Source organism: Protopterus annectens, chromosome 1.part0 (assembly GCF_019279795.1).
Source record: "Protopterus annectens isolate FY-2018-M chromosome 1.part0, PAN1.0, whole genome shotgun sequence".
Classification (NCBI taxonomy): domain Eukaryota; kingdom Metazoa; phylum Chordata; order Ceratodontiformes; family Protopteridae; genus Protopterus; species Protopterus annectens.
Window position 1 is genome coordinate 653,141,409 of NC_056725.1, and position 27,116 is coordinate 653,168,524.

At 41.8% G+C, this 27,116-nt stretch overlaps 1 protein-coding gene across 1 annotated transcript in view; it reads left to right on the forward strand.

Moving 5' to 3' along the window:
* Positions 1 to 27,116, forward strand: part of ABCC5 (ATP binding cassette subfamily C member 5) — a 608,550-nt gene that overhangs the window by 235,488 nt on the left and 345,946 nt on the right. The window contains exons 7-8 of the mRNA XM_044061975.1: positions 18,768 to 18,915; positions 21,955 to 22,103. Coding sequence (XP_043917910.1) covers positions 18,768 to 18,915; positions 21,955 to 22,103 — 297 coding nt within the window. The remainder of the gene's footprint in view (positions 1 to 18,767; positions 18,916 to 21,954; positions 22,104 to 27,116) is intronic.

The following is a 27,116-nucleotide window of genomic DNA, read 5'->3' on the forward strand; positions in this document are numbered from 1 at the left end:
GGGCCTTATAAGGGAAAAATATAGGGATGTTATGACCTCCTTGTCCATGGATGAGATACCCTTACTTATGAGGTGGGCCATGTAGAAGGCTTTCTGTACAATGGAAGCAACATGGTGGTCAAAAGTCAGGTTGCTATCAACCTGGGTGCCCAAATCCGTCATGACTGAGTGCTTAGGATGTTGTTATTAATGTGATAATTTGTGGGGACATCACTCTCCCCAAAGGGGATGATGACCCATTTTTTGATATTTAGCTTGAGGCCGTGTTTCTGGCACCAGTCATTTGTCTGAGTGAGACCCTCTTGGAGGATGTCCACATCACTAGGGGAATTGATGACAGCACCCAGCTTGCAGTCATCTGTAAACTTGGTCAGCCATAGCCCACTGGTTTTGGCCTGCACCTCAGAAAAGTATATCCCAAATAACAGAGGCCCCAAGACCGAGCCCAGGGGTACGCCGATTGTTACGGGTCTACTGCTTGAGGTGGCTTCCCCTGTTTTGACTATCTGAGTTCTATCAGTGAGCCAGTTTGCTACCCATCTGGCAACATATGTATTGATGCCTAGTTGAGAGAGTTTATCTATTATGCCTGAGTGGGGAATAGTGTCAAAGGCTTTGGCCAGGTTAAGGTAGGTGGTGTGCACCATCTTCCCCTCATCCATGGCTCTGGTGACTATCTCAAAGAAGTCAACCAAATTTTGCAGACATGACCTCCCCTTGATGAAGTCAAACTGTGTGGGATCAAGTGTTTGGAGGTCGCCAATGTCCTTGTTAATGATGTCCATGATAATGTGTTCCATGGCCTTGCAGAGCAGGCTAGTTAGGGTGATCATGTACCAACTCTTTTGCTCAACGTTTTCTGGAAATCATCAATTCCAATGCCTTGGATCAACTTATCCACACCCCCACCAGGGGCAGCAATATCCTAGACCTGGTCATCACCAACATGGGTGACCGGTGCTCCACACCAGAGGTCAGCTCCTCGTTGGTCAGATCCGACCACAAGCTAATCACCCTAGACATCCACATCCCGCTCCCACCCCCATTAGGAAAACAACCGTAAAAAATTTCTCCAAAGCCAACTTCATGCTTCTTAAGACAGAAGTGGCAAACTTCACGACACCCATGCAGATGGACAGTAGAGGTACGACTGCTGAATCCCACACAAATGCACTTTATAAGCACTTACACAAGTGCATGGATCGTGCTATCCCTAACAGAATCAAGATGCTATCCTCCAAAAAAGGAAGCCAATCAGGTGGTCTTCTGCCATAAACAAACTCTACAACAGAAGAAAGAAACTGCTGCAAAAAAAGTAAAATCCCACGATTGGAGGAACTCCCTGGTCAGCCTCAGTAAGAAGCTGAGATCCCTCATAAAATCCTCTAAAGCTAGTTATGAAAACAAAATTGCCACTGATTCTAAAGACAACCACAAAGCATTCTATAGCTATGTCAAAAATCTCAATGGCAACACTCAGATCTGCTCTGAGTTACAGCACAATGACACTAAATATACAGAACCAACTGATATTGCCAACATCCTGGCAGATAGGTTCAGTGCTAACTTTACCCCCTCTCACCCCCTAAAGGGCCCATCTTTATACTGGAAGAATGCAAAGTTCCTGTAATCACGGCTGCACAGGTAAAAAACTCACTCTCCAAAGCCAAGAACACAGCATCCATGGGACCTGACAACATCCCAGGCTGCCTTCTACATGAACTACAGAATTAACTGGCACCCCACCTAAGTACCATGTTCAATCATAGCCTCACCTCAGGCTTTGTGCCCATTGAATGACGCACCATGACAGTTATCTCACTCCACAGGGGGGGGGGGGCACAACAGACCCCAGGAACTACCGCCCCATTAGCCTGACGAGCCTCGTCTGCAAGGCCATGGAACGTATTATCATGGAACTCATAAACAAAGACATTGGAGATCTCCAAACTCTGGACCCCACACAGTTTGGGTTTGTAAAAGGCAGATCATGTCTCCTAAACCTGACTTCTTTGAAGTAGTCACCAAAGCCATAGATGAGGGTAAGGTGAATCACACAGCCTATCTGGATCTCGGCAAGGCATTCAACACCATCCCCACTCTGGAATTATAGATAAACTCACTAAACTAGGTATAAATCCCTATGTCACAAGATGGGTTGCCAAATGGCTTACTGACAGAACCCACACCGTGAAAGTAGCAGACTCCAAATCAGACTTCAGGCCAGTGACAAGTGGAGTACCACAGGGTTCAGTCCTGGGTCCTCTCCTGTTTGGTATTTACTTCTCTGAAGTACAGGCTAACACAGAAGGTCTTTGGCTAAATAAATTCGCAGATGACTGCAAACTAAGAGCCATAATTGAAACTCCTAACGATGTGGACATCTTACAAAAGGGCCTTACTGAGAGAGATGCCTGGTGTCAAAGACATGGTCTCAAGCTCAATGCCAAAAAGTGCATTGTCATCCCTTTTGGTAAAAACTCTGTACCCATGAACTACCACATAGGCGGTAGTCTACTTAACAGTGAAAGTTTGATAAGAGACCTTGGGACACAGGTGGACAGTAGTCTCTCCTTTGATAATCACATCACCACAGTGGTCAGGAAATCTTTCTACGTGGCACACCTCATCACAAAAGGTTTTGCATCCAGAAAAGAAGAGGTCATTGTTCCCCTCTACTCATCACTCATTGGACCCATTATAGAGTACAATGCCCCTTTTGGTATGTACCTCACAAGACATCTACAACAACTGGAAAGGCCACAAAAATACCTCACAAAGAGGATTACTGGCCTCAAACAGATGCCTTACGAAGACCGTCTCAAAAAACTCCAGCTTTACTCCGTCGCATATTGCCTACTCAGTGGCGATCTCTGCCTAACATACAAAGCTATGTCAAACCCAGAGCTGTTGGACATGCTCCACTTAAAGAAATCCCAATCCCTCTGTGCTACATGCTCTAGGGACCTAAACCTTGTCACCACAATAAACAGAACATGCTGGAGGGATAGATTCCTGTCCCAGAGACTTCCCATACTCTGGAACAGACTACCTATCTATGTCAAACAGAGCTCCTCATTAACACTCTTCAAGAAAAATCTTGATGATTGGATGGGTAATAGGAAATTCACCCTGGGGATCGGGTGCAGGCACCTAGGCAGTGAGACATTTCCCTGTAGTACATTTGGCTGGGGACACATGGCTGAAGTGACATTCAGCTGCAGAGGAATGTGGCTGTTTGCAAATTCCCTGTGAGCAAAGAGAAGAATATGTTGCCATGCCCACAACTTACAGAACCAAATGCACAGGGGGAAAACAATGTCCATGGTCCCCAAGGGAACATGAGACAGCAGGCAATATGGCAGGCATCAGCAGCAGGCTGGCCAGAGGGCATGTCAGTAACAGTAAAAATGCAGTGCACAGTGGGCAGTGCCTTTTTAATTGGAGTGTGTGGACACCTACCCCCTTCACAGAGTGTAGGAAACATTACCTAAAACACATACTGGAGCATAAATATGACTACAGTAGCCTGCAGAATTCCCTCCATGCTGTAGCACAGTTCTATATGTTGTAGTTACATAAGTATGTACTGTACACTGAACACAATACTCATTACTTCTTGTGCCACCATGCATTTGGTTATTAAAGCTGTGAGCATGGCAGTGTGTGCTTCTCTTTGCCCACAGGGGATTTGCAAACAGCCATATTTCTCTGCAGCTGACTGTCACTTCAGCCATTTGTCCCCAGTCAAATGTACCACAGGGAAATGTCACGCTGCCCAGGCGCCTGAACCCCTGGGGATCACTTCTGTTGTTCTGCTTGACAGGGGCACAGGAAAATAATTTTCTTGGGTGGCGAAAGCCAGGGTACTTTTTTGGCTAGGCTTGTATAGGCCCTAGGGCCAATAGACTAGTACCTACCTATGAACTTATGAACCTATGATGGATCTATAGTTTCCCAGATCTGTGGATGCTCTACCTTTGTGTAAAGGGATGACAATAGCTGTCCTCCACTCAGCTGAGATGAAGCCAGTACTCAGGCTTTGGTTGAATAGGGTGCCTGATGATGCTGCAAGTTCCTGCCTGAGTTCACTTGGGATGCAGCCTGGGATGTTATCGGGTCCCATGGGGGCTGTATTTTTTGCCTTTGAGAGAGCAGTGATGACCTGTTCCCTAGATATAAGGGGAAGGGTGCAAGTACTGTGGATGTCCTGATTTACCGATGGGGGGACAGAGGGGTAAAGTTTTCACTGAATCTGTCAGCCAGCAAGTTTGCTATATCTATGGCATTTGTATATGTGGTGTCCTTGACTACCAGTTCTGAACAGATCTGGGTGCTACCTTTGAGGTTGTGTGACATATGTGAAGAAGGCCTTATGATTGTCTGTAGCAGATGTGGCCAGTTGGGACTCAGAGTTTGCTTTGGATGATTTAACTAGTGCTCTTATTTGCTTGTTTAGGCTAAGGAGACATTGCTTCCAACTGGGCACCTGCTCCTTCTTGGTCTTGGACAGCAATTTTTTCCTTTTGTTATAGAGTTTATTTATTGCAGATGTCCTCCAGGCAGGTTTACTCTTCCTTGTGGAGGATGATTTAGTCCTGTTGGGTATTCTTGATTCCATGCATATATATAAATGCTTGTATAGTGCTTTGGTATAGTTTTGGATATTGGTGCCAGTTCCTACAGAGGGGGAGGGGATGTGAAGCTGTTCATACCATCCCTCAGGAGGCTGTAATCAGCTTTGGAGAAGATTTTATGTCTGATCCTAGCTAGAGGGGGGTTGGGGGGATGTTGACTTCGAAAGTGACCACTTTGTGGTCGGATCTTACCAGGGAGGATGATACTATAGGGATGCTGGAGTGGTTACTCATGTTGGTTAATACCAAGTCCAATATATTATCACCCCTTCTGGGGGTATCAACTAGCTGTTCCAAGGCATTTGCATTGACAAAATCATGGAATCTCTGGGCATTTGTGTTTTGGCATGAGTAATTCTTCCGGTCTAAGTTTGGGAAGTTAAACTCACCCAGGATCAGGGTAAAGGGTTGAATCTTGATAGATTTGAACAGGTCCAAATAGGTCGATTGGGCATCTTGAGTCAGATTTGGGGGCCGGTAGCTAGCTATGATTTGAATAGGGGTCTTGTCAATGGTTAACTGCACCCAGAGTGTCTCCTGTGTGTCATACTGTTTGACCAGCCTGGAGGTATGTATGTCTTTAATGTATATTGAAACTCCACCTCCTTTGGCTTTACTGCCCAATGTTTGGGGTCTGAATGTATAATAGGATGAGTAACCAGGTAAGGCTGGGGTGCTCTCTGCAGCTTTGAACCAGGTTTCTGTGACTGCACAGCTGTCAGCATTTTCCAGGGTTAGGAATGCTTACAATGAGTGCATTTGCATGTTTAGACTCCTAGCATTTAGCAGCATGACCTTTAATTTGTGTTTTGTTGAAATTTTTATGTTGGTAGATTTAACCTCATCATTTTTCCTAAAAAAAGGCACTATGGGGAGGCAAGAGCCTTTGCCAGAAGCCTGAAGCCCAGGTGGGACAGATGCACACCATCTCTGGCAAAGTAGGTTGTATGAATACCTATTTTATAGGCAAATTATCTGAGGCAGTGTGACTCTGGCTACTATGTAAGGTGGAAGGCTTTGCAAAGCTGTAGGCTTGGAATGTTGCTGGGAGTGCTTAATGCCCTTGTGTTTTGGATGTCTTTGAGGTTTGGGCAGGTTACACTTTAGAACCGTGGCATACAATAGACTATGTGCTTTATTACATAAAGTTGTGGAGAGGTGTGCTGTGGGGTGAGCTAATAATGATCCTTGCATCAGTGGTGATAGGTGAGCCTTTAGTCTCCAGTGACATTAAATAAATACATCTTTCACACACTGTATTATACTTTTTGAGTAGTAGGTAGTCGTCAGGCAGCATGATAGAAAATGTTATATTGTCTCAAGATGTCTATCTTAATCAGGCTGGTTATAGATAGCACAGAAGAGTGCTTTGCCATGGTTTCTATTTGTTAGATTAGGTTGGGGGGGGGGGCTGGAGGGACTATTTTAGGTGAGAAAGAAGACTGACCAGATGCAGAGATTAGGTAGTGGTGAAGCCTGTCTAGATAGGAGTCTGAAGTGACTACTCATAAAAGGTTGATTAATTTCCTTGGGCTGTGGGGGTAGATGTCTGTAGTTGCTGCAGCAGAGCTGTCTTATTTCCTCAAAAGTGTGCTTAGTTATCTTAGGCTAGGTGGGGCATTAAGGTAATTTTGGCTGTAGAGCTGTCTTATCTGTGTGTCTTATCTGTGCTTGGCACCGCAGAATGTGGCAATTGATTCAAAAGTATTGAATTCTGTTTGATTTGAGCAAGGCTTCATATGTAAAAAGCTCTTGTGCACACTACCCACTATCAAGTGAGACCTATGACAGCAATGTGGTAAGCTATGCTCAACACATATTGCAAGTGACAAAGCTAGGAGAGTAAACCAGTTAGGAAGTCATAAATTAGAGCCAATGGAACTCTGTAGCATGTCTTTTAGCAGGAAGTTAAATGAAGCAAGCTAGGAGAGGGAACCAATTAGAAAACCAGAAAGTAGAGCCAATGGGAGCTCTGTATTATGGTTGTTGCAGCTGCCTATACCTATTCAAGAAAAGGTTCGACAAATAAACCTTCCTCTTACTTCAGCACCAAATCCGTACCGTGTTGAGGTCCAATAAGAAATCAGAAGTGCATGCTTTTTTTTCTTTAGAATTTAAAGTTACTTAGGAGAACTTATGGAATTGCTGACCCTGTATATTTTCTACAAAAATGTTTTAAGGTCTTAGGAGTTAAATTAAAAATTATAAATGCATGCAATGGCAGTACATAACTATGGAGAGTTATACTGCACTGAAGTGGGCTCTGGGGGTGGGGATGAGAGCAGTCTGATTGCTAGCTGGATGAAAAACAAGACTGGTGCCACTACAAGATTAAAAAGAATTAAATGATAATGTGGGTTTAGAGTAAATGTAACTACGGTTGCATCAGGAAGGGCATCCAGCGTAAAACATCTGCCAAATGAGATATGCAGAAAACAATACAGATTTACATACTGGATCGGTCGAGACCCGGGTTAACAATGACTGCCACTAGTACTGTTAGCTGACAGGGTGCTGGCGGAAATTGGGCTACTGCTGGCCGAAGGAGGAGAAGGAGAAGTAGAGGGGAAAGGCATGCCAGAAGGCAGGAAGAGAGGAGAAAGGTTAAGAATGTGGTAGTGATGGTAGGAACTTTGAATGTTGGCAACATGACTGGTATAGGGAGAGAGCTAGCTGATATGGACAGAAGGAAGGTTGATATATTGTGTTTACAAGAGAACAGGTGGAAGGGAAGCAAGGCCAGGTGTATTGGAGGTGGGTTCAAATTGTTCTATCATGGTGTGGATGGGAGGAGAAATGGGGTAGGGGTTATCCTGAAGGAACGGTATACCAAAAGTGTTTTGGAGGTGAAAAGAGTGTCGGATAGAGTGATGTTTATGAAACTGGAAATTGATGGTGTAATGATGAATGTTGTTAGTGCATATGCTCCGCAAGCTGGGTGTGTGATGGATGAGAAAGAAAAATTTTGGAGTGAGTTGGATAAAGTGGTGATGACTGTACCCAAGGGTGAGAGAGTGGTGATCAGAACAGATTTCAATGGGCATGTTGGTGAGGGGAACAGAAGGGATGAGGAAGTGATGGGTAGGTATGGTGTTAAGGAAAGGAATGCAGAAGGTCAGATGGTAGTGAATTTTGCAAAAAAGATGGACATGGCTGTGGTGAATACGTATTTTAACAAGAGAGAGGAGCATAGGGTGACATACAAGAATGGAGAGAGATGCACACAGGTAGATTATATCCTATGCACGAGGGCCAGTTTGAAGAAGATTGGAGACTGTAAAGTGGTGACGGGGGAAAGTGTAGTTAGGCAGCATAGAATGGTGGTCTGTAGAATGACATTGGTGATTAAGAAGAGGAGGAGGAGTGTGAGGGCAGCACCAAGGATCAAATGGTGGAAATTGAAAAAGGGTGATTGTGAGGAGGAGTTCAGGGAAGAGTTAAGACAGGCACTGGGTGGCAGTGAAGTGTTACCGAATAGCTGGGTAACTACAACAGAGTTAGTAAGGGAGACTGCTAGAAAGGTGCTTGGTGTGACATCTGGACAGAGGAAGAAGGACAATGAGACCAGGTGGTGGAATGAGGAAGTACAGAAGAGTATACAGAGAAAGAGGCTGGCAAAGAAGAAGTGGGATTGTCAGAGAGATGAAGAAAGTAGACAGAAGTATAAGGAGATGAGGTGCATGGTAAAGAGAGAGGTGGTGAAAGCTAAGGATAAGGCATATGAAGAGTTGTATGAAAAGTTGGACACTAAGGAGGGAGAAAAGGACCTGTACCGATTGGCTAGACAAAGGGACCGAGCTAGGAAAGATGTGCAGCAGGTAAGGGTGATAAAGGATAGTGAGGGAATTGTACTCACTAGCTAGGCGAATGTGTTGAACAGATGGAAGGAGTACTTTGAGGGGCTGATGAATGAAGAGAATGAGAGAGAGGGAAGGCTGGGGATGTGGGGATAGTGAATCAGGAATAGGAAGTGCAATGGATTAGCAAGGCGGAAGTAAGGATAGCTATGAAGAGAATGAAGAATGGAAAGGCTGTTGGTCCAGATGACATACCTGTGGAAGCTTGGAGGTGTTTTGGAGAAATGGCGGTGGAATTTTTAACCAGATTGTTTAATGAAATCTTCGAAAGTGAGAGGATGCCTGAGGAGTGGAGAAAAAGTGTTTTGGTACCGATTTTTAAGAATAAGGGTGATGTGCAGAGCTGTAGTAACTACAGAGGGATAAAATTGATCAGTCACAGCATGAAATTATGGGAAAGAGTAGTGGAAGCAAGGTTAAGAAAGGAGGTGATGATTAGTGATCAGCAGTATGGTTTCATGCCAGGAAAGAGCACTACAGATGCAATGTTTGCTCTGAGAGTGTTGATGGAGAAGTACAGAGAAGGTCAGAAGGAGTTGCATTGTGTCTTTGAGTACTTAGAGAAAGCATATGACAGGGTGCCTAGAGAGGAGTTGTGGTATTGTATGAGGAAGTCGGGAGTGTCAGAAAAGTATGTAAGAGTGGTACAGGATATGTATGAGGGTAGTGTGACAGCAGTGAGATCTGTAGTGGGAGTGACAGATGCGTTTAAGGTGGAGGTGGGATTACATCAAGGATCAGCTCTGAGCCCTTTCTTATTTGCACTGTTGATGTACAGGTTGACAGACGAGATCAGACAGGAGTCCCTGTGGACTATGATGTTTGCAGTTGACATTGTGATATGTAGTGAGAGTAGGGATCAGGTTGAGGAGACCCTGGAGAGGTGAAGATATGCTCTAGAGAGGAGAGGAATGAAGGTCAGCCGGACTAAGACAGAATAGATGTGTGTGAATGAAAGGGAGGATAGAGGAATGGTGAGGATGCAGGGAGTAGAGCTGGTTAAGGTGGATGAGTTTAAATACTTGGGATCAACAGTTCCAAGTAATGGAGAGTGTGGAAAAGAGGTGAAGAAGAGAGTACAGGCAGGGTGGAGAACAGTGTCATGAATGATTTGTGACAAACAAGTACCAATAAGAGTGAAAGGGAAGGTCTACAAAAGGGTAGTGAGACCAGCTGTGTTATATGGGTTGGAGACAGTGGCATTGACAAAAAGGCAGGAGTCAGAGCTTGATGTGGCAGAGTTAAAGATGTTAAGATTTGCACTGGGTGTGACGAGGGTAGACAGGATTAGGAATAAGTATATTAGAGGGTCAGTCCAGGTTGGACAGTTTGGAGACAAAGCCAGAGAGGCGAGGTTGCGTTGGTTTGGACATGTGCTGAGGAGGGATGCTGGGTATATTGGGAAAAGGATGCTAAGGATGAAGTTGCCAGGTAAGAGGAAAAGAGGAAGGCCTAAGATAAGGTTTATGGATGTGGTGAGAGGGGACATGTAGGTGGTTGGTGTGACAGAGCAAGATGCAGAGGACAGGAAGAAATGGAAACAGGTGATCCACTGTGGTGACCCCTAACGGGAGCAGCCGAAAGAAGAAGAAGAGTAAATGTAACTAATATGTATGCTAATATGCTAATTGCTAAAGCTTAGAGTAGGTTTTTGTGTTCAAAGAATACATTTGCAGACAGACTAAAGGAACATCTATGGTCTCCACCATGACTCCCAGAAATGCCATCTGTTTTGTGGCAAAACAGGAAACAGACTTTATGTATGTCATATTTTAACTCATTCACTACAATGGTGCTTCGGAAGTTTGCACTGCAACTTCCAATGGGCGGAAGCCTTTTGACAGAATCAAATTATGTCCTTACATTTCAAACAAATGTTCATATCTCTGGAAAAAAATATAAATGACAAACTCTTCAGCACAAACTATTTTTGCAGTAGTAGTATTTTTTAGTTTCTAGGTCTTAAACCAAATTTATTTTATAAGTCACAGTAAACACAGTGAGTGTTACATTTGTAATATTTTATAAACAACTTACAATATCTCGGCAACCACTCAGGTTACACACATACTATCAGCAGTATTTTATTCATCTAGCTGAGAGCTTTCATATGATACTAAGGAGTTCTGCCTGTGTTAGTTGATTGTTGAGATATTTAGAACAAAAATGTGAAAATTATATCTATATAAAGTAATATAATAGAAACAGTTAATATCTCTTTACCTGGACTAGACAGATGTCAAATATCAATGCAGTTGAGTTTGCCATTGTGTAAGCTTTAAGATGAAATATTTTACAACCTTGTACATACCAAGTTTTTGGAATTATTGATACAAATATGAACAAGCAATATTTGATGCCTAGAGGCGTCAGTAGGAGGTAACTGCTGATGCACCTGGAGGCATCACTATGATGTAAACATGTGTGTATGTGTGTGTATATACTGGAAAAAGTCATTATCTATGTCCCGGAGTCTCTCCTTGATATTCTGAACTATTCCCTCCCTGACACATATCCATCTTGCCCCATTGGACTAGGACAGTTGAGAAATTCCCAGTGTAAACAGCTTAGGAAGGAAGGCAGAGTAGAGATCAGGATGTCCAGGTATGGCACCATTTTCAGAGCTCTAGAGTTTCTTTCCTAAGTAAGTACAAGTAAACCCTGTCATGACAAAATGTGCTGGCATCACACTTCATTGCACACATCAGTAAGCTCCAGCTCTCTTTGTGTAAATTAACAGCAGTCTGCCCTGCAATCCCAGCACCACACATGAACATTAGAGAATGTCTCAGATCACTGGCAGAAGCCCTTCCTTCCTCTTTGCAAATCATTCACATCTGACCATGTGTCTTCTGTCGGGTGTCTATCCATCTCTGCCATGGAAACAGGTCCCAGATCATATGCACTTTCTATTTGTATTACTGACATTTTATAGAAACATTCAGTAGATCACTTATCCGCAGTTTTGAGTATATTAATATACTACACATAATTAACATGATATATAAGAAACAATTTATAGCTGTCATGTTTGCCTGGCAATTTAGTGCAGTGCTTTAAGATTATATGCTGCTAGACTCTGACCCTACAGCATTCCTGGTTTGAATCCCCGTCTTGCCTACTGAATGTCTCTGAGAAAGTAGATTAACCACACATTGCTCCCAGGTTGGTTGTAAAGAGGGACTGCATGTGGGGCAAGGTTTGGATGCCTTGTCAAGGTATAGAAAGACCACTATAACTGAGAGTTTTGAATCTAAAGCAGAAATCACTGTTCTGTGGATTTCCAGCCAGTTGGATAGCATGCATCTACCTATAGGGAAATCCATACTGAGTAATTTCAGTCAGCTCTGAGAAATTATCATAGGTTCATAGGTTCATAGAAGGTTACTAGGATAAATGTACTAGAACACTTACAGCCCTAGCCATATTTATCCTGAGTTGCCCAAGTTGGTGGTGGTTAGGTGAGTGAGGTTCAAAGAGCCAAGGATCTATGGTAGTTAATACCGACTTCCTTTTTCCAGGAGGGACATAGGCACGACCCCAGAAGTGAATTTATGATGACCCTTCTATTGATCTTGGCTGTGTTTGAAGAGGGTCAGGGAAGGGTTCTGTTTCAAGTGAATTGGAAGCTTGGTCTAGAAAAGTGGCAGTATGTGCAAGATATATCTATCTCTCTCCGGCATGACCTGTTCAAGTCAGAGGCTAGGTTAAGATTCCCGGAGTGAGTGACCCTTGTGCAGTTTGATTTATAAATGTGTACTGTTTCCATTAGGGCTGGGTCAGAGACTGCCCTGTAAGCCAGGCACAGGTCACCTCTTAGCAACTTGTAGGAGACAGAATACAGTGACAGGGCTTTTAGTCTTTCAACATAAGACTTATTTTGTGTATCCTGTAATTTATTTGTGAGAAACCTCTGTGGTTTCTCCAGTTGTTGCTGGTGTTTGGTGAGGTACATGCTAAAGGGAGCATTGTACTCAATTACTGGTCTGATGAGGGCTGAGTTTAATGGAATTAGAACTTCCTTAGATCTAGATGTGGTGCCTTTACTTATAAGATGCGCCACATAGAAGGATTTCCTTACTACTGTGGCTAAGCGGTGGTCAAAGGTCAGGTTGCTATCAACCTGAGTGCCCAGATCATGTACCAGTAGGTCTACACTTAGGTGGGGTGCTGTCTATAATGTAATTAGCAGGGATGTCAGCTTTCCCAAAGGGAATAATAATGCATTGTTTTGTATTTGGCTTTAATCTGTTGCTTTAGCACCAATAATTTGTCTGTGTTAATCTTGTCTGTAGTATGTTAACATCATCGGGGGACTCAATGATTGCTCCCAAGTCACAATCATCAGTGAACTTGGTCAGCCACAGGCCATCCATGTTTGCCTGAACTTCAGAGAAATAAATTCTGAACAGTAAGGGGCCCATCACAGAACTCTGTGGTATGCCACTGCTGACTGGTCCTTTGCTAGAAGTGAAGTCACCCACTTTGACAGCATGTGTCTTGTCAGTGAGCCAGTTGGCTACCCATCTAATAATGTAGGAGCTAATTCCCAACTGGGAGAGATTCTCTAAAATACATGAGTGAGGGATCGTGTCAAATACCTCGGCTAGGTCAAGATAGGTGGTATGCACTGTCTTTCTCTCATCCGGGACTTTGGTGACTTTCTTGAAGAAGTCAACCAGGCATGATCTACTTTTAACGAATCCAAACTGAGTTGGGTCCAGAGTATGGAGATTACCTATGTCCATGTTAATAAGGTCTGTAATGATTCTTTCCATGGCCTTGCAGATGAGGCTAGTCAAGCTTATGGGCTTATAATTCTCAGGGTTAGTTGATGGTGCCCCGTTGTGCAGAGTAATTACTGTTGCTATTCTCCATTCCACTGGAACATAGTCAGTTCACAGGCCATGGTTAAACAGGGATTCAAGTGGGTCTGCTAGGTCATGTTTTAGGTTGTTTAAAAGATGACGTGGGATGTTGTCTGATCCCACTGATGTCATGTTTTTGGCCTTGGAAAGTGCTGAGATGACATGCTCTCTTGAGATAATAGGCTGAGGAATGAAGGCAGGTATACTTTGGGGGGGGGGGTAACTGAAGGGGACAGGGGGTGAATTTTGCTCCAAATCTGTCAGCTTTCAGGTTGGCCATTACCTCCAGATGAGTATGGGTGGTACCATCCGCACCCAGTTCAGCACATAGCTGTGTTTTCCCTTTTAGATTTTGGATGTAGTTAAAAAATGCCTTGTGATTATTTTTAGCTAGGGAGGCTATTTTTGCTTCATAATTAGTTTTGGAGTAGTTGACAAGATCTCCAATTTGCTTGTTTGAGCGAATGAGTGATTTCTTTCTCTGCTGATCCAGTTTCCTCTTGTTCTTGGACATTAGTTTCATTCTCTTGTTGTATAGCCTGTTTATACTAGGGGTCTACCAGGTTGGCTTGTTTTTTTTTGGCAAGATCTTGTTTTCATCTGGTTAGATACAACCAATTCTATACAACTGCTTAAGTGGTTATAAGGCTCTGCATAGGAGTCCATGTTATCTGAATTTGAGGGGGCTTTGAAACTTCTTATACCATTACTTAATAAGAAGTAGTTTGTCTTTGAAAAATACTTGAACATTTTTGAGCTTGATTGGGTATCTGGTCTTATAATTATATCGAACAAGATTGATTTATGGTCTGATCTTACCAGGGAGGACATCACACAGGGGAAGGAACAATGCTCTTCCATGTTTGTGAGTGCTATGTCCAGGACATTTGAGCCTGTTGTGGGTGTACTGACTAGCTATTCCAGAGCATTTGCATTGACAAAGTTCAAGAACCTCTGAGCCAGCATGTTTGTGATCATGTATGTTTCCCAGTTGATGGCAGGATAATTAAGATCACCCATGAATAAGATATTGGGCTGTATGGCAAGTGACTCCAGTAAGTCCAGGTATATGTTATGCTTTTCCTGTTTCATAGTGAGGGACCTATAGCTAGCTATGATGTGGTAGGGGTATTTACCTATAGTTAATTGGCATGGAGAAGCTCAAGAAAGTCATACTGTTTGACCAGTCTCGAGGTGTACTCATCTTTAATGAAGATGGATACACCTCCTCCTTTGGTTCTTTCACACTCAGTTTGTAGTCTGAATGTATGGAAGGCATTGTAGCCATGCATGGCTGGGGTGCTTTCCATGCCTTTGAAGCATGTCTAGGTGACTGTACAGACATTGGCATTTTCCAAAGTGAGTGGACAGTCAACCATGTCTTTCCAGACTGACAGATATTGGATCCTCTTGGACTGACACCAGAAGCTAAGCCAATTTTTAAAGTCAATTATTTTATGTTTGTATTGTAGCATCACCCCTGGAGAAGGTAGAATGCTGCTTAACTCATCTCACGTGGTGTAGTGGTAAATTGCTCTGAGTATGGTGTACAGGGTCCTGGGTCCAAGACTTGGCAGGGTTGATTATTTTGTCCCAGAGACTTCCCATACTCTGGAACAAACTACCCATTCATGTCAAGAAAAGCTCCTCATTTGCCCTCTTTTAGAAAAATCTTGAAGACTGGATGGGAAATAGAAAATTCATCCCTGGGATCACTTCTGTGGCACTGCTTCACAGGGGCACAGGAACATAATTTTATTGGTGGCCAAAGCCAGGTAACCTTTTTGGCTAGGCTTATATAGGCCCAAGGGCCAATAGCCTAGTACCTACCTATAAACCTATAAACTCATTACAGCCAAGTGTGCCTCCAGGCATTTCTGCAGTTAAATCCCACTGCGCCTTTAAGTGTCAAATATTGCTTGTTCATATTTGCATTAATAATAAAACCATGCTACATACAAGGTATCAGAATATTTTATCTTGAAGCATACACAATGGCAAACAGTACTGATATTTGACCTCTGTCAATGAGTATTTGTTAGAAATGTAAGGTGATAATTTCATTTTTTAAAGATTCAAACCACACCCACTGTGTGTTAAAGGTACACACTCAAAAGAGCTGTACTGTAGGGAATGAGGGCTAGGCTTATATCTGCCTGTGACACATAATCTGAAAGCTCAGTCATGTATCTCTTCATATAGTCCAGTGAGGTATATCTGAAGTCATTCACCCCCACATGGACTATGATGGAGTCACACTGGTACTTGGGGTTGAGTGACTTAACAGGTCCTGGCACCTGACAGGCAGCTATCTGTAACCCACTCCTTATCCAGCCTGGTGAGGAGAACATCTGTGTGTCTTACAATGGAGTCACCAATGAACAATATATTAGGTTATGTGGTATTATGCCTTATGGGCTTATTTGTTGAGACACTGGTGTGTGTGTTATTATGTGTTGTGGTTGTTTTTTCCATTGTTATGTGTGTAAGTGGTTTCTGTTTGGGAGGCCACTGATCTTTTGGTAAGTTACTAGTGAGTACTTCCGCAGATGTGGGTTTATGTGTTGTGTCTTTATTTAGTGTGGGAAGTGTGCGTATGCTGACAACCTGTTTGGCATTCGATTTGTCCCTAAGTGAGAGCCTTGCTCCAATTTCATAGAGTAACTACATCTTTCACATAAAGTATTTGTTTGTTTCAGGAGTAAGTGGTTTTTCAGTATATGTAAGACAATTGCTACATTGCCTCAGGCTGACTAGAGAGATGATGGAAAATTGCCTGACCATGACAGCAGGCTTTTACTGTATGTTTTATTAGGGAAGGGGATGGGTCAATTTGACAGGATGTGCTGGGAGTGCCGAGACTACAAGAAGGACCTATACTTTGCGTAGGCTAAGGTTGATCAATAAGGCAGCGCAGCTCAGTGCACATCTGAGTTGCTCCCAGAGCAGCAGAAAATCTTGGAGGGGTTTCACTAACAGCTGTTTGGGGAAAAATTGAGATTCTAGGCTTATGCTAATATACAGGGCACTGCTAACCACTACTGAGTGGAGAGAAGCACCATGCAAATGTGAGGCTTAAATACAAGCAAAGAGAAACAAGTTTTAAGCTAACTACCAATCAAGGAAGCACACAGAAAGCCTTTCACCAGCAATCCCCAACTCAGTCAGATTAGATTAGCACACTTCCGCCACAGAGGTGCAGAAAAATACGTTCTTAATGTTGAATAGCTGGTTTGGAGCTCAAGTGTAACAAGACCACACAAACTACTTACAACAGCCCTACAACTAATATATACAATGTAATATAGTATAATTAACTACTTAAATCAGCAGTAGACAGTATACATTTTTGCTACAAAGTGCAAAAATAACAGCAAATAGCTTAAGAAACTGCTTAAGTACAGTGACAGTATAAGTACAGTGACAGTATATGAGACATGCAAAAAAATATTTATTTTTGTCTTTTCAGTAATGGATTGCTCCAGGTGAAAGCAGATTCTCAGCAATCAGTAGCAAAATTATCAGATGACAAGCAGCTCTGAGTATGTATGCCAAAGCCCATGCAAACATGAGGCTTAAGTATGAACAAAGAGAAACAAGTTTTAAGTTATCAATCATGAAAGCACACAATGAGCCTTCCACCAGCCATCCCCGACTCAGACAAGTTAGATCAGCACACTTCTGCCACAAGGGTGCAGAAAAACACATTCTTAATGTAGATTAGCTGGTTTGGAACCCAAGTGTAACAAGACCATACAAATTACCTATAACAGCCCTACAACTAACAGATACAATGTAATAAAGTGCAATTAACTACTTGTAGCACCAGCAGACAGTACAGTTTATTAAACTGCTGAAGTACAGTCACAGTATGTAACAGAAGTGCAAAAAATACTTAGAGAACCTTTGTGTGCTTCCTAGCTCAGATAGACCAAGTGAACACCTAGTGCCACTAGATGAATAATCCCAGTCCTCCTAATATAAAAGCACTGTAATGGAGTTTTTGGAGGGAAATGCTACCACAAAGAAACGTAAAAGATATGAAATGCTAGCACAAACGTAAAGATATGGATACAGCAGTATACTTAAAAGTGTGATTATTCAATAAAAGTACTTCACTTTGTATAAATGACCCAAGAGCTTCTCAATTGTACAGAATTTATGAAGGCACTAAAAATAAGATAAGTTGATTAATAAGCCATTCAGCCAATAAAATGACATGCAAAAGTCTCAGGTTTTTCCCCAACCTAAACATACCAGGTTACCTCCCAGTGCACTTGGTGGAGAATCCACTGACCTTCTGATATAAAAACAAGTGCTTGCTAGAGTGTAAAGATAAACTAATTTATATAAAATATATCTAGATAATGAATTCAAATCAGTAGAACAGACAGTGAAGGGGAAATGCACTTTTTCAATAGAAGCATAAAGAAAGACAAATTGATAATTCAGTTTATCAACAGCAATGTAGAAAGGCAGGAACTTATTAAGCTCACTTAACAGTCAGGGTGGGCAACTTAAAATCACTAGATTTAAAAAGAAGATCAACAAAGGGAAGGGTGAGTGGGAAACATTAGCATGGAAGCACCAGCAGTGTTTTAGTTTATGCAGGCTTGAAATATTTTCAGCAAAAGACAAAGTGCTGGAAATTTACTGTCTATTTAAATATTACTCAAGGGACAATTTACCAATGAAAAAAACATGTGAAATATGCATCCTAGATAATATGTCTGTCTCTCAGATAGAACAAAAATAATGGAAGTAATGGAACATCAATGAAAGCATCCAGGGAAAATGGGTAGTAAGTGCTTTATTCTGTTATTTAGCTGTCTTTACTGTATGTTTTTGATGCATAGTATGTGCAATAACTGTCCTGAGGCATGATGTAATATTTAAACATTATAAGAAGCAAAATCCGCTGGCCTTCCAGGGGTGAGAGAGTAGTCAGAAAACAGTGAATAGCACCATTTTAACTATTTCCACCTTTTGTTGTAACAATGTTATACATTTTATCACAATAAAGTCCCCCCAAAAGTGTTGATTCTGTCAACTCATAGGGTACAATCTCATGTTCCTAATCCAACAATCAGGTAAGTAGACTTTACAGTAGAATATGTTTCAGTTTATTGAATTCATCCTGTGGTTAAAAAAAATCAAAACTGATTTGTGAAGCTCTGTGGAATATTTGTGGATCCATGGCATGGCTTTAGCTCTAGAAGAAGATAGTGTAAAGTCTGTTAGTGTCCAGGTACACAGCAGCTGCAGTGTAGTTTTTAGACATTACTAGAAAATGTTGAATATGAGTGATTAGCATTCTACTGGATGCATCAGAATAGTAGAGGTTAAAGTATCCATAAATCAAAGTTGTACTGCCAACTTAAACCTCTCTTTATCTTTCTTACCAGGTGTTCTTCTCAAGGAGAATAGCACACATAAGAAAAAAGTGTGTTTCTGTAACAGACAGACGAGTGCAGAAGATGAGTGAGTTATTGAACTGCATCAAGGTTATCAAGATGTATGCATGGGAGAAGCCATTTTCTGACAATATCAAAGGTATCCCTTAGTCCTTTTCTAAACTATCCTTGTCTTTTTTTTCTTTAAATCAGTTATCCTTTTTGATAAACGAGCATTTCTCCCCTTACAGTTAAATGATAGCATCATTATTTACTCACACATGTTTTTTCTTCACGCTGGGGGATTTTTCAGAAGCCCCAGTTTGCTGCTCAATCTCCAGTAATGTGATCTGACTAAACATTTCACAATATACCCAGAGTAATGAAGATTATTGTGTAGTGCTTTAGAAAAATACACTTTGCAACATCAGTGAAGTGGTATGACTACTTCTCTTATAGCAGGATGGCAAGGACATCAGTAGAAGTAATGTGTCCCCAATAAGAAACATCCTGTAGTCTCTGTATTGTGTAAGGTTCTCCTTACATGTAGAATCTGCACCACTATGCATAATAATCTCGTGCTGCATCTACTCACCCAACCATGTACACTGTCACTATAATTTGCATCTTCCAGGTAGCATGTTATTTCCTCACCTGCCCAATTCATTTGGATTTATTTTGTTTGATTGTGGAGCTCTATATCAAAGATCATGTGGCCTCAAGCAAACCAAGGAAATGAACTAGGAAGGAAATTTCTGTGGAGGTCAAGCCCCTCCCACTAGGGCAGCCTTTGGTAAACTGGCATCCTAGGCAAAAAGACTCCATGGCATCCCCTCATCCTATCCCATCTTGACTTAGTCATGCTATCCAGACTGCTTTTTCCTTCCTTTTTCTTACAGTTTGCCTTAATCTTCATTTTTTCCTTGATGTTATTCAGTCATTCAGTATATTCTGTCAAAGGAAGACTGAACTGTGGTAAGTGTGGAAGAAAAGCTGCATTAAATTGGGGCCCCCAAGATCCACAAGCTTTCTATATACTCTGAGATGGATTTTAGATTTTTTTAAGCAACCTTTCTGTGCAATGATTTCCTGACCAGAATACATACTCAAAGAAAGAAATTTAGTGTTACTCTTCAACTTTTTTTCCTGCTTCCTTTCAGCACATCTTAACTGACCAAGCCTACACTATAATAACTGCAGAGGAAATAACTGTATTACTGTATTAAACCAAGGGACTTGGGACTGCTGGGCCTCCAGAAGCCTAGAGGTTTACAGATATCTGGAGATGTATTTTAGAGTTTTTTAACAACCCTTTTTATCCAAAGATGGCCTGAACAAAAACATAACTAAGAAAATTCAGTCTTACTCTTTGGCTTTGCTTTTCCCTGCACCTTTTCAACACACCCTAAATGACCAAAACTACCCAGTAATAAATATATTAAGCTGGGAATATGGGGGCTGTTAGGCAACCAGAAGCAAGTGGGTTATAGATGATCTGAGGCACATTTTAGAGTTTTTTTAAAACCGTGTGACCCAGTGATGGCCTGAACAAAAAATATACATACAGAATAGAAATTCTATCTTACATTTTTATTTCAAGGAAGAAATAATTTATATCCAAGTTTTCATGCTCTCTTAACTCCTCTCTTAACCCCCTTGTTGTGATGCTTTATCCTTTGTGTCATTTCAGTGGGAGTAAGACCTCCCTCAAAGGCATGGAAGACTCTTTGTTGGTCTACATAATGGCCACCAGGTTTTCTTGACTTAACCACATACAACACCTGGTGTTCTACTTCTTTGGGTTTTACCCACACAGTTGCCAATGGAGACAGGGCTCTCCCAAACAAAATAAATACTTTGATTGTAAATCCTTGCATGTGATCATGTAAGCTTTTCAGGCTTACATGATGCTTGCCCAAGGAAGTAACCATTGACACTGTGAAAGTTTTCATCAGCAAAAGAGCAAATAGCAACAATAATTAGAGAAGTGGATAAAAATAAAATCTATCTGTAGTAGAGTTTTCCAGTAGGAGCTCTAGTGCTGAGACTGGACTGAATAACAGTATGCTTTCCTGCTGAAAGTGCATACATCACATACAAAAAGTAGAGGATCTTATGATGTTGGCATTCGCCTCTCTTAACTTGGAAACAAGACTGTATCCTCATTTGGGTAGGAGTCAGCCCATACTGAGCAATCCTAAGCCCTCTGAAAGCCAGGCTCACAAGATGGACAGCTGTCTGTATGTGACTAATTTCCATTGTTTAGGAGTTCTGCTGTATCAGTGATCAATATGAAAAACATTTCATGTTTGACTAAGGTGGAGTAACCTCAGAGAGGAATATATAAGCAAAAAAGTGTGCCAGAGCAAAAAAACTCTGGATGGCAGGTGTGACTGGAGGATTGGCAAATGCAATTTCAAATAACACATTGGGTCAGAAGTTTTCAGCCAAAGTTAGAATCATAGCCGGCCTTAGGCATAGGCCAACCAGGCAGCCACCTAGGGTGCCATTCTAGTAGGGGCAGTTTCCAGTACTTATTTGGTGTAGGTAGACCAGGATGGGAGCACTGGGTGGTGTCGTGGGGGCGGCGTAAAACCCTTTTGCCTAGGGCAGCAATTGACCTAAGGTCGCTCCTGGTTAGAATTTAATCAAAATATATGCAAACTGGCTTTATAGACCTGTAAAAGAAAGCAATATTTGGTAAACTGTGACAATGGATTGAAAACATTGCAGCATGTTATTTGCTCAAGAACAAATTGCCGCAAGTAAACTGATTGCAGGATAGAGTTTCTTCAGCAGGCACTCCCTCTTCACTGGTTCTACTTCCCTGACTCTTTTTTATAAACTTTGGAGAAAGGTTTGTGCAACCACATTTTCTACATGCTGTTTGACAATTGCTAGTTACAATACATTTACTTGTCAGTCATGAGCTGATCCTTTTATTAATTTGCTCAAAATTTAAAAAGTAAAACAGAATTTATTGCCTGATGCCTAGTTTAATGATCTTTTTTATCCTGGCTGTACCAATAGATTTTACTTACAGCATGAAGGAAGAGTTACCAAGCAAATATTAGATTTATTTTTTTCATTTTATCACGTTATTTTAAATTCCATTGAAACATATTACATGTCAAAGACAGCAATGAGAAAAAATTCGACTGTACAATTTTTGATCTTAAAATTCCCCTACTTCTTTTAGCTATTCGAAAGGAAGAGCATAAGCTCCTGGAGACAGCCAGTTATGTCCAGAGCATCACAAATGGAGCTTCATTTGTAGTGGTAGTGATCGCATCTGCCTGTACTTTCATCCTTCATATGGCTATAGGATATGATTTGGATGCTGCTCAGGTAAGTAAGAGGTCTCATGTAATGCTGAAATGTGAGAAAAAAAAATTAAATGCAGTTTTTAAAATGTTTTTCTTAATTTTGTAGTGCTTTCAGATAGATGTTCACATTATATGTGTCAGTGTCAATGGTTTAACAGTAGTGGTGCTGGAAAATTGGAAGGCTGTAGGTTCAAGTCTCACTCCAGGTAATTGATACCATCAATGTAGTGCAGCATAAGAGGGGTGCTGCACTTCTCCATGTGCTGTCCTTCTCATAAGATGTAAAACCAAGGTCCCATGTGCCCAAGTTGATGGAAGCTTAGTGGATGTAAATGATCCCATGACAGTTGTTGGAAAAATTAGCAGTGGAAGTTCCTTCTCCAAATTTCCCATAGTCGGTACAAGTACAGCCTCAAGTCTGTCTTGAAAAGAGAACACTGACCTAGTGGGACTAACCTTGTTAAATCAAGAGTAAAAGTACATATTATTTTGCTGCAAACATAGTTACAAACTATAAGTAGTGCAAAAATATTGCTAGTAACTATTTGTATTACTTTTTAAGTGGCTGTCCCAGCAAAGCAAGGGGTGGTTTCCATTGTTACTGTTCCTTTGCATATTTATGTGAAAGTGGATTACCATAGTGTTGTAAATATGTTCCTTTTACAAATCATGAGGAGTGGGTGTTTTTTTTTTTTTTTAATTTCTGTTGACCCTTTTACTACTGACTGTTTTCAGGAGATTACTGATTGCTTTCAGCATTTTTGGCCAGGTATCTAAAAATTCTCAGGGAATGATATTGTAACAATTACCTATAAAATATTCCTGGATTTTGATTTTAGCTTCAAATGTATTGGAACAGTTATGTTTTGAATTTAAAAAAATGTTTGTTTATAAACTACTACTCATTTTACAAAAATCGGTATGCTGGACCGCTTTTATATTCACAGGACTACATTTAGATTGTCTTAAAGTTGTACACTACAGTTGTCAAATATGAAAACGTTGTTTTTTTCTTTCTGAAATTAACTATGTATAAAAATCATCCATTGTATAAAAGCATTCACTTTTTAATACTGAGAGTGACTTCAAAAATGCTTTGTCTAGTATATTACCAAAGTTCTTATCTAGTCTTAGAATAACATGGGGCCCTATTCTAAAAGAACTGCTCTCAGTGTAAGTGCTAACTTATGCTGAGAGTAGATCTTTTGGAATCTGACACCCGGTGTAAGCCTGTTTATATTTAGGCCTTACACCAAGGTGAGTCACTTACACTGAGGGCAGGTGTTTTGGGATCTGACCCTTGGTGTAAGCCTGTTTATATTTAGGCCTTACACCAAGGTGAGTCACTTACAATGAGGGCAGGTCTTTTGGAATCTGACACCCAGTGTAACCCTGTTTATATTTAGGCCTTACACCAAGGTGAGTCAATTACACTGAAGGCTGGTGTTTTGGGACCTGACCCTTGGAGTAACCCTGTTTATATTTAGGCCTTACACCAAGGTGAGTCACTTACACTGAGGGCAGGTGTTTTGGGATCTGACCCTTGGTGTAAGCCTGTTTATATTTAGGCCTTATACCAAAGTAAGTCACTTACCCTGAGAGCAGCTCTTTTGGAGTCTGGCCCATAGGGTTTGCAGTACAAATGTATCTGCTTTTAAGTTATCAGAGTTTGAATATGGTGAATAGTACTGCAATAAATCAGAACTAGAAGTTATGTACTTACCATAACGTTCCATGTGAGTTGTTTATCTTGCGTTTATTCTCACTGATGGGTTGGAGGTGATCCTTGGCTCCGACACGGCCGATAGCAAGCTCAAGGTTTTGCCAGTAGCTTGAGACCAGCCCCTTATCCCACCATGCATTGCTAGAATTACCTCAGATCTTATTTGCTGCGAATAATAGTCTATACATATATATATATACATATATACAACCTATACATACTCTCTTATATATATCTATGAAGAAGAGTACCCAAAGGGAAAGAGAAATATTAAATAACCAGGATGGCACTAGCTTCTAAGTCAACAGTCAGCCAGGAGGGGGAAGGAGGGAGGGACGTGAGAATAAATGCGAGATAAACAACTCACATGGAACGTTATGGTAAGTACATAACTTCTATATGTGAAGTTGTTAATCTCGCCTATTATTCTCACTGATGGGTAGCGTCCCTAGAACTCTCAACCCTGGGTGGCTCATGGGAGTATGTTTTTCAGTACTGTAGAACCAAAGGAAGACCTGTCCCTTGAAGCCCTATCTACTTTGTAATGTGAGATAAAGGTATGATGGTTAGACCAAGTGGCTGCAGTGCAAATATCGTCAAGGGGCAATTTAGCTTGAAAAGCAGAAGAGGTAGAGACAGCTCTGGTAGAATGAGCTTTTGGTTTGTTTTAGCCACTGGATTGCCTTTTCTTGCTTCTGAGAAGGCTACCAAAAGTTGATCTGATTTTCTAATATCCTTAGTTCTGTCAAGATAAAATCTGAGCTGTCTGTGAACATCAAGTTTGTGCAGCATATATTCTAAGTTGCTAGAGTGGTTGGGGAAGAACACTGGTAGTTCAATGACCTGATTGATGTTTGACTCAGAACAGACTTTAGGTAAAAAAGAGGGGTTCGTTCTGAGAGATACTCTATCAGCATGGAAGATCATGTAGGGTGGTCTGATGGATAATGCTTGAAGTTCTGACACTCTGCGGGCAGACGTAATGGCCACAAGAAAAATTGTTTTCCATGATAAGAATTTTAAAGCACAAGAAAAAGCTGGTTCAAAGGGAGGAAGAATAAGTTGAGACAGCATAAGGTTTAAATTCCAGGGAGAAAAGGGAATTTTGATCAGAGGTCTCATATGAAGAACGCCTTTAAGGAAGGTTTTGGATAATTTATGGCTCATAATATTTGAGCCATCAAGACCAAGGTGAAAATTTGAGATAGCAGCTAACTGAACTCGAACTGTAGCAGCTGCTGCCCCTTCCTTAAAAATTTTTGTCAAAAATTCCAAGATCGAAGATAGCAGAACTCGAAAAGAGTCAATGTTCTGCGCGTTGGCCCAAATTGAGAACCTTTTCCATTTGCTGCCATATAATTTCCTGGTAGATGGCTTGTGAGAGGACAAGAGAATCTGTCTTGTATCTTCTGAAATTGAATGAAGCCTGGCAATTAGGGGAAGTGGATTAGTCAAGCAGTCAGTTTCAGGGACTGTAGAGAGGGATGAAGGTCCCCTGACGGGTGTGTCAGAAGGTCCGGAACTGGGTCCAGGATCCATGGATCCTCCAACAGATGATGGTGAAGAAATGGAAACCAAATCTGTCGAGGCCAGTAGGGGGCTATGAGTATAACCTTCCTTCCCAGTGATTTTGCTTTCTGTAGAAATCTGGGTATTAATGGGAAGGGTGGAAATGCATAAAGGAGACCCGGGGGCCAATCGTGTAAAAGTGCATCTCTCGGGGGATGACCGGGAGGTGGTATCAGAGCAAAGTAGCTTCTGCATTTTGAATTGATGTGGCTGGCAAAAAGGTCACAGCAAGGCTGGTCCCATTTGCAGAAAATCAACTCCACAACCTGTTGATTGAGAGACCACTTGTGAGGGAGTAATATTGCCTTGCTTAGCTTGTCCGCTATGATGTTGGATTTTCCCGGGATGTGCGTTGCTAACAGAAAACACTGGGACAACACAGCCCATTGCCAAACCCTGAGGGCTTCTCGACAAAGGGGGGTACTGGCATGTTGTCGGTTTGAATTGCAATAGTCCCTAGAGGGAGAGAGCCCTGAAAATACTGCAATGCCAGATGTACTGCTCTCAGCTCTAGAACATTGATGTGCAGATGTGATTCTTGATCTGTCCATGTGCCTTGGGTAGTCTTTCCCTGAAAATGCCCCCCCCCCCACCCTATCAGGGAAGCGTCCATGGTCACAGTGGCTACTGAGGGGGGTGACAATGGGTCTCCCTACTGTAACATGAAGAGACGTCAACCACCACCAAAGGTCTCTCCTGCAAGAATCCGTGATAAGAATCATGTGCTGCATTGGTAGTTTCTGGTAAGACCACTGAGTGAAAAGAAGCCATTGAAGGATTTGCATAGGCATCCTTGCGAGTGGTATAGCCAGGATTGCTGCCGCCATCAAACCTAGTACTTTCAATACCTCCGCTGCTGTAGCTTTGTTCTTTGACACCAGTGAGCTGATGTTTTGGTGAAGAAGGGAGACTCTTTCGATAGGGAGGCGTAGAGTGTTGGTTGAGGTATCTAACTCTGCTCCTATAAAAATGGTATGCTGAGATGGCGATAAGGCAGACTTTTCGAAGATGATCATAATGCCTAATTGATGGCAGAGTGTCAGAGTGTATTGTGTTGCCTGAGTCAATTGATGCCTGGTGGTAATGGTGAGGAGCCAATCGTCTAAGTATGGAAACACCTGGAATCCTAGACGCCTCAGGTGAGCCGTGACCACTGCCATGCATTTGATGAACACTCTAGGGGCTGAAGTGAGACCAAAAGGCAGGGCCCGAAATTGGTAATGATTGGTTCCCAGCCAGAAGCGCAGATGATCTCTGGAGCATCTGTCCATCTTTATGTGATAGTACGCATCCTTGAGATCTATGGAGCACATCCAATCACCTTTCCCTAAAAAGGGAAGAATGGACTGAAGCATGACCATTCAGAACTTCTCTTTCTTTACGAACTTGTTGAGTCTGTTGAGGTCTAAGATAAGTCTCCAGTCCCCTGTTTTCTTTGATACCAAAAAGAATCTTGAGTAAGTTCCGAATCCGACTTGGTCTGCTGGGACTGGTTGGATGATTCTTTTTTCTAGCAATCTGTGGACCTCTATGATTGCTTGTTCCTAGAGATTGGGTGGAACATCTGGGATTTTTTTGATAGGAATGGAAGGGGTAAAGAATGGTATGAAATATCCTCTGGAAATGATGCTTTGTACCCAAGTATCCAATGTTATGTTTATCCAGGCTTCTGGGTACAAAGACAAGTGACCCCTGACGGCCTCCAGAGCCAAACATTCAGGCCCCCTTTCAGGAGCGCTGGTA